Below are 11,865 nucleotides of genomic sequence, written 5' to 3' on the forward strand. Positions count from 1 at the left end.
GAACAACTGGCTACGTCGATGGTGCCGTCAGCAACGATTTGGATTTCTGGATCACGGAATGAACTACTTATACGATGGACTACTTGCTAGAGATGGGGTGCACCTTACGAAGACTGGAAAGCATGTATTTGGAAGTCGCCTTGCTACACTTGTAAGGAGAGCTTTAAACTAGAACAACATGGGAAGGGAAGCAAAAGACCAGAAAAAGCCATACACCTGACAAATGCTATTGAGAACTCTGCTATTAGAAGTGGAAAGGAAGAACAAAGACGAAAGAATCTAATTAATAAAAATATTGGAGAAAGAGAAACCAATCACAAACTAAAATGTTTCTATACTAATGCACAAAGCATGGGCAACAAACAAGGAGAATTGGAACTACTAACACAGGAAAAGAAATATGATGTCATTGGAATCACTGAAACTTGGTGGGACAATACACATGATTGGAATACAAGACTAGAAGGCTACAACTTATTTGCAAGAAACAGACTTGATAAACGAGGAGGGGGTGTCGCATTGTATGTTAGAAACGCGTATATCTGCACAGAGATTGAAGCTTCAGAGACTGGGAGTTCTGTGGAAACTGTTTGGGTAAGAATACAAGGACAGAACAATGGAAAGGACACCATTGTAGGCATTTACTACAGGCCGCCTGTGCAAGCTGAAGATATGGATGAACTCTTTATGCATCAAATGGCCAAGTTCTCCAAAAAATATGACATAGTTGTCATGGGAGATTTCAACTATCCAGACATTTGTTGGGAATCTCTCTCAGGCAAAACTAACAGGTCAAGGAAATTCTTATCCTCTCTTGCTGACAACTTTAGCTTCCAAAAGGTAAGGGAGAAAACAAGGGGAACTGCTACCTTGGATCTAATCCTTATAAACAGGGAGGAAATGGTTGAGGAGGTAAAAGTGGCTGGGACCCTAGGAGGTAGCGACCATGCTATTTTAGAATTTTGGATAACTAGAGGCGGAAGACCTGTGAAGACTCAGACGTCAAGGTTAGATTTCAGAAAGGCAGATTTTAAGGGATTCAGAAAGAGAATTGGAGGGATCCAATGGCTGGATATCCTTAAAGACAAAAATGTCCAGGAAGGATGGGAAATCTTGAAAAATGAAATTCTCAAAGCACAGTTGTTAACAATTCCGAAAAGAGGGAAGAATAGGAAGCATTTAAGGAAACCAGGATGGATGAACACAGAACTTAAGCACATGCTAAAAAGGAAGAAAAAAATGTTTATAAAATGGAAAGAGGGAGGCATATCTAAAGAAGAATATAATGCTGTCTGCAGAACCTGCAGGGCACAAATCAGATTATCTAAAGCTGAAAATGAATTGAGGCTTGCAAGAGATGTCAAAAGCAATAATAAAGGATTTTGGGGATATGTCAAAAGTAAAAGAAAAGTCAAAGATGCTATAGGATTTTTACAGGATGAAAATGATGAAATGGTAAGACAGGTTGTTGAGAAGGCTGAACTATTAAATTCCTATTTTGCATCTGTTTTCTCTCAGAAAGGAAATGTAACATCAACTGTTATTCACTGTCCTATTAAGGGAATAGAAGAATCCAGGATATCTATAAACAGAAAGATAGTGAGGAAACACTTAGCTAACCTAAATGAATTCAAGTCTCCAGGTCCAGATGAATTACACCCCAGAGTACTGAAGGAGATAGCAGGAGAAATTTTTGAACCCCTCTCCATAATCTTTGAAAATTCTTGGAGAACAGGAGAAGTGCCAGAAGACTGGAGAAGAGCAAATGTTGTTCCTATCTTCAAAAAGGGGAAGAAGGTGGACCCAGGCAACTATAGGCCGGTGAGTCTGACTTCTATACCAGGAAAGATCTTTGAACAAATTATAAACAACATGTATGTCAATACCTGGATAAGAATGAAGTGATTAAACAGAGTCAGCATGGGTTTGTAGCTAATAAGTCATGTCAGACTAACTTAATTTCCTTCTATGATGGTATCACTGATTGGGTGGATCAAGGAAATGCTGTAGATATAGTATATCTTGACTTCAGCAAAGCATTTGACAAAGTCTCTCATACAATCCTTATTGAAAAAATGACTAAGTATGGAATGGACAAGGCAACTGTTAGGTGGATTCATAACTGGCTTAGTGATCGGACCCAAAGAGTCGTAAATGGCTGCACATCCAGTTGGAAGAATGTCTCAAGTGGGGTACCACAGGGCTCTGTCCTGGGCCCTGTATTGTTCAACATCTTTATCAACGATTTAGATGAAGGAATTGAGGGTAAACTGATTAAATTTGCTGATGACACAAAGCTAGGAGGGATAGCTAATACTAGAGAAGAGAGAGAGAGGATTCAAAAAGATTTAAATAAACTGGAGAAGTGGGCAGCAACTAACAGAATGGTTTTTAACAGGGAGAAATGCAAAGTACTACATCTGGGCAATAAAAATGAAAAAAGCATATATAGAATGGGAGGAATAGGGCTAAGTGACAGCACATGTGAAAAAGACTTGGGTATACTAATAGATCACAGACTGAATATGAGTCAACAGTGTGATGCAGCAGCAAAAAAGGCAAATGCAATTCTAGGATGTATTAACAGAAGCATACAGTCTAGATCACGTGAAGTCATTATTTCCCTCTACTCCTCTTTGGTCAGACCTCATCTGGAATATTGCGTCCAGTTTTGGGCACCACATTTTAAAAAAGACATCAACAAACTGGAGCAAGTTCAGAAAAGAGCGACCAGAATGGTGACCGGTCTGCAAACCCTGTCTTATGAGGAAAGGTTGCAGGATTTGGGAATGTTTAGTTTGCAAAAGAGAAGACTGAGAGGAGACTTAATAGCTGTCTACAAATATCTAAAGGGCTGTCACATTGTAGAAGGATCAACTTTATTCTCATTTGCACAAGGAAAGACTAGAAGCAATGGGATGAAACTGAATGGGAGGAGACACAGATTAGATATTAGAAAAAACTTTTTGACAGAGTGATCAATGAGTGGAACAGGCTGCCACGAGAAGTGGCGAGTTCTCCTTCAATGGAAGTCTTCAAACAGAGGCTGGACAGACATCTGACTGGGATGATTTAGCGAATCCTGCTTTGAGCAGGGGGTTGGACCAGATGGCCCAGGAGGTCCCTTCCAACTCTACGATTCTATGATTCTAAAACAAAGTCCCGGCCCCTCTACTACAAGGCATAGACTAAGTCCCGTGGTATCCCGCCCCCTTGGCACTCAACGCTATGGGACGGGTCAAACATTACTCTATCTACCACATAGTTCACCATGACCCTGAGTTTACAGCGAACCTGGACCATTTTCTCAGTCAGCCAGAAAGTGAGCGAAGTTCCTGTCAGAGTCACCTGACTCTTTGAGTCCAGCCGACCAGAGACTTTTCCAGCGCAACATCACAGTACACACCTGCGGCCCATCGTTACTATCCAAAAAGGATATCCCACATTCTGACCAAGTCATACACACAAACTGCAGTTCCCCAGGCATACTAGCTGAGGTACCCAGTGCTGTAATTTCTTCAAACACGGCCCCTTTCTGGACCACCACACCATTTTGGGTCACTGCCCCCTCCTGGGACTCCACCCCTTTTTGGGTCACCACCCCAATTTGGGTCACCACCCCAATTTGGGTCACTGCTCCCCTCTGGGACTCCACCTCTTTTTGGGCTACCACCCCAATTTGGGCCTCCACCCCCTTTTGGGCTACCACCCTGATTTTGGTCACTGCCCCCTTCTGGGACTCCACCTCTTTATGGGTTACCACCCCAATTTGGGACTCCCCCCCCCTTTTGGACTACCACCCCAATTTGGGTCACCGCCCCCTTCTGGGACTCCACCCACTTTCGGGATCTCCCCATGTCCGTTATACCAATCTTCTCAGACCACAGTTCACACCACACAGTTTGTGTCTCTCACGATACCACACAAGTCCTTGCTGGCACCACCACAGCTCCTGCTGTCACCAATCACTGATACCACCGGTTGCTGTTCCCACACAGCTGCTGGTGTTGTCTTCGTAACCCCGCCGAGTTACAGGAAGCCGCTTGTCCCCTTCGTAACCCCGCCGAGTTACAGCAAGCCACTTGTCACCTTCTTGACTCCCACTGAGCCACCGCAGGCTGAGTTGAGAAAAGAAGAAAAAAACTGAATCCTCCAGGTACACAGTCTTTCCCACTGACCCAGGTCAGTACAACACGAACACCTGTCCGTTACCTGTGTCGGCCACACAGGTCCTCGGGTACCTCTTCTCCGCAGAGGCACCCTAGCAATCACCAGTCTCTTTCTTTTGGGGAAGCGGCCACACTGGGCTCACCGATCCCGACAGTGCCTTACTCGCTTGGCCCCCCACAGTTCCAGAACCACAGCCGGACAGTAGCTTCCCCAATTGCAGGCCGTCACAGCCTCTGCTCACACATGTGAGCAGCACATCACACAGTTTCCACAACCATCAGCCATCCTGGCTCAGTGTTGCCCTTAGCCACCGAACTTTGCAGTCCTCTTCCGTTGCTCCCAGCAACAAGGCTACAATGTTGCCCTTTGCAATTCTCCATCATTTGTGAGGTAGCGTTGTCATTCAGATAGGGGACCAATCGCTTGGCAGCGAATAAAACACATCCGGCACCGGGTTTTCATAAACCATAACATAGTCCATGCGGTTTATTCCTCCATCATGAACCCACAGCAGCAATATACAACAGCTTAGCGTCCATTACAGAGCTTCACTCTGGTTATCCTGTACTCACACAGGTTATGCAAATGTCCAATGCGCAGGCTTTCTAGCCTCACAGTTCTCACCCCGTCAGGGTTTTACCTCATGGCTGCTTCATCCATATGGTAGACGTTCATTCCCTTTCCCTGGGAACTGTCCGACACTTGCAGCCATTAAACACAGCGTCCACACGTTCTGTTAGGAAGACATACATCTCATTGCACGAGACCTTCCGCTCTGGACCAATCGGGTCCCTGCATTCACCACCTGTGACCTACCCTGGCCACCATATATGGTCCGTAGCCACGCTACTGGGCTTAACAAGAACTGTACCTGTATTCTTCCATTTCCTTACTATGTTCCTCACAGTGGAAACTGACAGGTTAAATCTCTGAGACAACTTTTTGTATCCTTCCCCTGAAAAGCTATGTTGAATAATCTTTGTTTTCAGATCATTTGAGAGTTGTTTTGAGGAGCCCATGATGCCACTCTTCATAGGAGAATCAAATAGGAGAACTACTTGCAAGTGGCCACTTTAAATACCTTTTCTCATGATTTGATACACCTGGCTATGAAGTTCAAAGCTCAATGAGGTTACAAAACCAATTTAGTGCTTCAGGAAGTCAGTAAAAAGTAGTTAGGAGTGTTCAAATCAAGAAAATGATAAGGGTGCCCATACTTTTGCACCGGTCAAATTTTGTTAAAATGCAGATTGCACATTTTCTGTTAGTACAATAAACCTCATTTGAATCCAGAAATATAACTGAGTCCATCAGTTATTAGATATATGAAACTGAAATAGCTGTTGCAAAAACCACAATTGTTATAAAGAAAAAAGGTTAACATTAATAGGGGTGCCCAAACTTTTACATATGACTGTATATTAAGCTTTCCCACATGGGGTCATGCGTTTGTAGTATTAGCAGGTACGCAGGATGCAGTGACGAGACGAGAGACAGATAAGGCTTTGAACAGTAACTTTTATATCTAACTGCCGTTAGGGCTAATTCAAGTAAAGCAATAGAGTAACACTAGTTGTCCTCGCAGGGAGCCAATACACGTAAACAAGGGTCGGGAGAACACGACTACTCCGGTATATACCGGTCACTATGGGGCCGTGGAATGGCCGGCTATGGGTCCTTAGTTACTATATGTCACTTATCCATCCTGACGACCCTCGATGTCCAGTTCAGCGGTGTGTCGGCGTCGCAGCCACTGGGCCCAGCTGCTGAAGATTTGGAGTAGTCTTTGGGCATTCCGGTGCCCAGGGGAAGTAGGGGCACAACAGGCCCATGGAGAGTTCTTTGGTGGGATTCCTTCAGCGGAGGCAGTGGGATACCGCCTGGGAGTGGGAGAGTGGTGGTCGCAACTCCCTCACAGGGGCTGACAGCAGCAGTGATCAGTGATGGTTGGTAGGCCAGAGGCGCCGCCTGCGGGTGCACTGGAGGATCTGTGGCGGGTGCCAGCTCAGCCTCTGCCACAGACTGGAGCAGGGCGGTGGCGGCTGCGGGCGGAGAAGGAGAAGTCACCGCCGTGGCCAGGAGGGAAGCGGCAATGGCTGCAGGCAGCAGCGAGGGGGCCGCAGCCGCAAGCTGAAGTGAGGTGGTGTCGGCCGCAGGTGGCTAAGGATAGACCGCGGCCGATAGCTGGCGTGAGGCAGCAATCTCTCTTTGTCGGTAAGCTCGGCGCCGTCTCTCTGCGGTCCAACGAGAGTCTCCCTCCTGTTGCTGTGCTCCCCTCCGGACGCTGCTCGTCACTTCCACTCTTTTGCCCTCACCAAGTCTCCACCTCCTCCTCTCTTGTCCTGTCGACCTCCCCCTCTCTGGGCTCCTTCCCCAACTGCTCTGTCAGTCTCCGCGGTCCATCCCCTAGCTCTGCTCCCTGGAAACAGATACCCCTGGAACCCAGAAGACGGTCCCCTCGGTTCCGGCCCGGCTACTCAGCGGAGGCCTCTCCTCCTACATGTTAAAAAAAGTTATAGTAAGGGTGTAATATGAGATGCAGTAATGCGCACTTATGCAATTAGGCAAAAAAAATGTAAATGTATGTGCAAAAATTAACAGAGTGAGAATACTTCCTAATTATATTATTTATATAAAGCTGTCCCATAGGGGGTCATGCATAGGAGAGAGAGCTGTGGAAAGTGTAGCAGACATGTAGCATAAAGTGCAGCAGTGCGCACTGTGTAAATAAGCAGATAAAGATCTAAATGCATATGTAGAAGCTATGACTGCCACCTCAACCCGTGTTTCGCCAGTCTTCGTAAAAAGTTACTATAACTTTTTTTAACACATGATCCCATGTGGGAAAGCTTGATATATTAATGCAACTGGGTGATATACCAATTGATTATGATGGGTAATATATATAATTTTTATATTGGCCTGGTTGTTCTACTAGAAAGAAATATATAATACTGCTATGCTCATGTATTTATTACCCCTAAGCCATGTTTTTTTGTGCTACTCTGATTTGATATAATTTTATAACAATATTATTTGATTAATAAACTTCAATATATTTTATACACTTTAACCTTTTCTTGTCATTCACACAATCTGAAGGTTTTTTTGTGTTACTTGTGCTAGGTGCAGTTTTTGTGTTTGTTGAACAGCTGAGTTATTTCATGAATTTGTGATTCCTTGTTTTGGGAAAACTTATACCTAGGACAATTAGTCGCCGGAAGGGCTGCCTTGTTGCGTACTGGCTGTTGGGCACTCTGTAATGAGGGCGGTGTGAGTATCACCAGTCCCAGGCAGGTAATAAATGCATAAACCTCCGATCCGTCACTGCCAGGGTTTCCCAATACCACCAGGATGCTAGGCTGCCACCAGTTCCTCGTTTGATACTAAAGCCTATATCGGGTCAGGAACCGACCCACAGGTACTCCGTGCCAAAACATGCTACATGTTGATTCAATCATAGAGCACGGAGAACGAAACTATTAAATGTATATGTTTACTCCAGAAAATATAGGCAGTGTTTACAAAAATACAAAAGATATTACAAAATGAGACAAAATACAGTATGTACAATCAATTACAAATAAAAGGGATTCAAATAAGAAACTTACTACATCTCAGTCACAGGTATGATGTGTTGATAAGGAGAGGAGAGCCTTCCCCAAGGGAAAATGGTTCATCAGCACAGCGTCTTGTTAGCTGGCTCTCCGGGCACCTGACACCTCCCCAATCGAGCATTTCAGCTTTATGCTTCTCCCTTGCTGACCTCACTTGTGGGCTGTGTTAGAGGACACTTGCCCCTTTTGACGAGTTATTTAAAGTCCTATCTTTCCATAACTTTGGTTGGAGTGCCCACAGGGTGATGACAGGGGCATTACCTTTTCCCCTGCGACGTGACCATTCCTGTGAGACCAAATATGACATGTCTTCGTGCTACTGGGAGGCAGAAACTGTTCTCCGGGATTCTGATGGGCACTGGCTGCAAAATGCTGCCGTGCGTAGCCCTAATTCTACCAACTCCGGACATAATTTTTTCTTGTCTCTATGATTATTGTGTGTTATTAAATTCGACCTGGAATGGCCAAAGGAAATATGGAGGGAAAATCTGCCTGTAACTGTCCAGAGCAATAAAAGTGACCAGTTGCTGAAGGGAGGGGGGAAAGAGTGGCTAGTGTTTCACAGACCTGGGGGGGCTGCAGCTGCAAGTGGGAATCGCTTGTGAAGCTTGTTCTTTACAAACCAATGGGAGGAAGGGCAGTAATTCATCTATAGATTTGTACCTGGGATATTAGGAAATAACTCATATTTTCCTGACAATTGGATATCTTGTTGTATCCTTTTCCTGTTTTATACAGTTAAACTTCCTTTTCCTGTAGATCCGTTGACAATTTCTTTGCTTTCTCCATGACTCACAACACAGAAACGTCAGTGGCTGGATGAAAGTTGCAAGAGTCTGTTTGGATCCCAGAAATTCACTCAGCTTTTATGCACACACATTGATTACAAGCAAACAGGTCACAGTTGACGATGTTACCTTTCGTAGCCATTCAAACCCATTTGTCTCAACTTCTGTGCATGTTCTCAGGCCAAAATCACCAGGGTATTTGAACTTTTTATCAGGGTCATTTGGATGTTTTGGGTTGTCATTATGATTTAAAAAGAGAAAACACAGTATGACAATAAATGGCTTCACCCAACCACTAACCATGAGTGGAGAAAATGTTTTGGTGTTATCATTCATATTCTCTAAAAAAGCAAGAAAGCAAAAATTCTGTTGGGGTATGTAAACTTTTGAGCACAACTGTATATATTATATTATATTATATATATTTATGTGCTAATGTCTGGTCTTTGTTTCAGAGCTTGCAATAAATCACATTTGGCCAATCATGAAGGGATTTGGAGGATATAACAAGATGATGATGTTTATTAATAATGAAATTCCTAAAGGAATAACGGAACTGAACAAATATCGAAAGGATGTTGACAAGATTTTATCCTTTCTGAAGAAATTGTAAACCATGACTTAATTAAAATTCAAGCATATACTGACCACTGACAATCCCAAGGAACCATTTTAATGGGAGTTTGATTACTGCTGTACTGTATTAATTAAGCCCTATAGATCTTGGTGTGCTGTTACATAATGACCAATATCAAATGGCAAAACACAAAGAAGACAAGAGTCTACATATCATAGAGCCTTGAAAGAGATAGGATGGCCCCAAACATTCAAAATAGATGCCAGCGTTCCAAGAAATAGAACTCTTTCATTCATTCACCTATCCTACAAGGAAAGAAAACAAGAACTTAGCCATCGTGGATGCTGATTTTTATGAAACATGTACTGGTGTCAATCAGATCCAAGAAGAGATGATTTTTATAATCACCTCACATTTATGTAAGACCTTGGGGCAAGATTGGTTCTCCTCAGTAGAGAAAGGTAGATCAAATGTCTTACTAGCGCCAATACCACATTCCTCTAATACTCCCTTATGCAAGAGCTCTACATTTCCACAGACCCACCAGACTGAACCACCTGCCACCCACTTTTCTACGCTTTTGTATACCAAGAACTGAATAGTTCCAGTATTTTCAGCAATGCCATAATTTTGTGACACAATTTCACATTGCTTAGCCCACTACTGAGCCATCTTCACTGCAGGCCTTGCTTCAGACACCAAGCCACTTGGCACAGGAAAATTCTCAAATGTCATAAAGATGGGGTTCTAGAACTAAGGCCATCACCATTCGCTACAACAAAGCTGTGAAATTATTCTTTAGGGTGCATAACAGTTTGGAAGATAGCCATAGCCACTGCTAAGAAGATCATGGACGCCTTTAATACCAATCCCACTGAAAACATGCTTACATAATTCAAGTTCATCCATCATAATGAACTGATTATCTCACTTCTGCCTGCCTTTTCCGAGATTGGGCCTCTCCAAATTTGACGAGTGCTTTCAAAGTGTTTCAAATGTGAGCAAATTCGACATTGACCTCCCCGTGTCTCTTTGTTGGCATCTTTCAGATTTTGGGACTCTAGTTTTAACTTACAGAACTGCCTCTTTCAAAAGTCGATTATACTGAAAAAATTGTTTTTTTTTTATTTCCGTTTTCAGTTATTTTCTACATTGAGCAAAGTCTTTGCAAATTATCTACATCTCATTTCTTTCGATTATGGTTGCTCAAATTTTTTTTTGCTTCTATAGATAGCATATGTCAGCTGGACTGTTCTGTTACTAGGTCAATGAGCGGTAGCGTTTTGTTTTTGCAGCTTGTTGGTAAACATAGTACTTTAGTACTGTATCAGAAAGTGTAACTTAAAGGTTGTGGGTCGCTATGCAATATCTTTATCTATTAGCCTTTAGTAGAACTAGTCATCCAGCATGGGCAAAAGGATATTTTGGCCTCAATAGGATCCAAGAACCAGGTGTAATGGCAACTGCTGCACCCATTTTCATTACACGTTTGATGTGTACAGCTCTTTATTATACTTATCACTTGCCTTTTGTGGAGAGCAGTTTAGTTAGCATTATTTTCAGATACAAACTGTTCTTGTTTTCTATAATGTTCTGAATATCTCTCCATTCAGAGAGCAGTTCCTAGACTAATTTTGATATCGGGTGGAAGACCAGCACCATATATGGCCAAAATAAGGTCCTTGATTTTGCATCTTGTTATATTATGTACTTTTTTTTTCTTAGTGTTTACTGCTTTTTGCTTTTGGGACAATTTTTATGAATTTTCGTAAATTGTTTATGTTGAAATGTAATTAAAACCTTATTATCAAGTTAAGAGTGAAAACATTGACACCATCATGTTAATCTTCATAGCAAACACAGGATCCTAAGCAGTCTACAAGAAATCGAAGGACAACTAAGATTGGTTGAAAATATATATAAAGATCGCAAACATAAAGACATTCACAAATTGCATGAAAAATGATTGTTCGCTATAGGGCTGGTCCTAAACATGAAAGTATGAATGGAATATTTATTTTCTTTAATTTCCTTATTATTTATCTTTATTTTAGAAATACATCATAAAAAAGAAGATATAAGTATACAAATAGTAATTAGTAGTACTCAAGAAGAATGAAAACAGCTTTATAAATCCACCCCTCATGCCCCACCACAACACTGAAAGAAAAAGGAAATACAATAGATCTAAATAGTCTACATATAGAATTTATCAACTTTTAACAGTTAATTTTTTTTTTCCTTAAAAAGGAGTCCACCATTCCTCAAAAAAGACAGCCCGACTAGAACAGATCTCTTTAGCCAGTGCTCCAATACCAAAGCAGGACGCTCACGCTCTCTATCAACACTGAGGGCAATTTTTTTCTCTTAAAGGGAATCGGTCACCAGGTTTTTGCTACCCTATCTGAGAGCAGCATGATGTGGGGGTAGTGACTATTTGTCTAGGGATGAGTCCCTTACTGGGGTGTCTGCTGCAGTTTTGATAAAATCATGCCACGGCGCTTTGCTTGACAGCGCATCAATGCAGAGCCGGCTGTCAGTGTCTGGAAGTGCTTCTAGCTGGTCACAGTGAGTTGTGACTGGACTCGCCCCAGCATGCCTTTCTGGCTGAAAGCTGGATGGCTCACAGGTGTAATAAAAGTTAATTTTCCCCCCGGGAGCAATGCTTTCAGTACTGAGGCCAGGAACCTTTCTTATGCTATTTATCTGCAGC

At 42.8% G+C, this 11,865-nt stretch overlaps 1 protein-coding gene across 2 annotated transcripts in view; it reads left to right on the forward strand.

Annotated features, from left to right (window-relative positions):
- The window catches only part of LOC141083071 (receptor-interacting serine/threonine-protein kinase 3-like), a 240,686-nt gene extending 229,709 nt beyond the window's left edge, over positions 1–10,977 (forward strand). For both annotated transcript variants that reach the window (XM_073567243.1, XM_073567244.1), the window contains one exon: positions 9,031–10,977. In XM_073567243.1, coding sequence (XP_073423344.1) covers positions 9,031–9,188 — 158 coding nt within the window. In that variant the 3' untranslated portion in view covers positions 9,189–10,977. The remainder of the gene's footprint in view (positions 1–9,030) is intronic.
- Positions 10,978–11,865: the final 888 nt, after the last annotated feature.

The sequence above is a fragment of the Dendrobates tinctorius genome, unplaced genomic scaffold, assembly GCF_039654945.1.
Source record: "Dendrobates tinctorius isolate UK_male_01 unplaced genomic scaffold, ASM3965494v1 ptg000019l, whole genome shotgun sequence".
In the NCBI taxonomy this organism is placed as follows: Eukaryota; Metazoa; Chordata; class Amphibia; order Anura; family Dendrobatidae; genus Dendrobates; species Dendrobates tinctorius.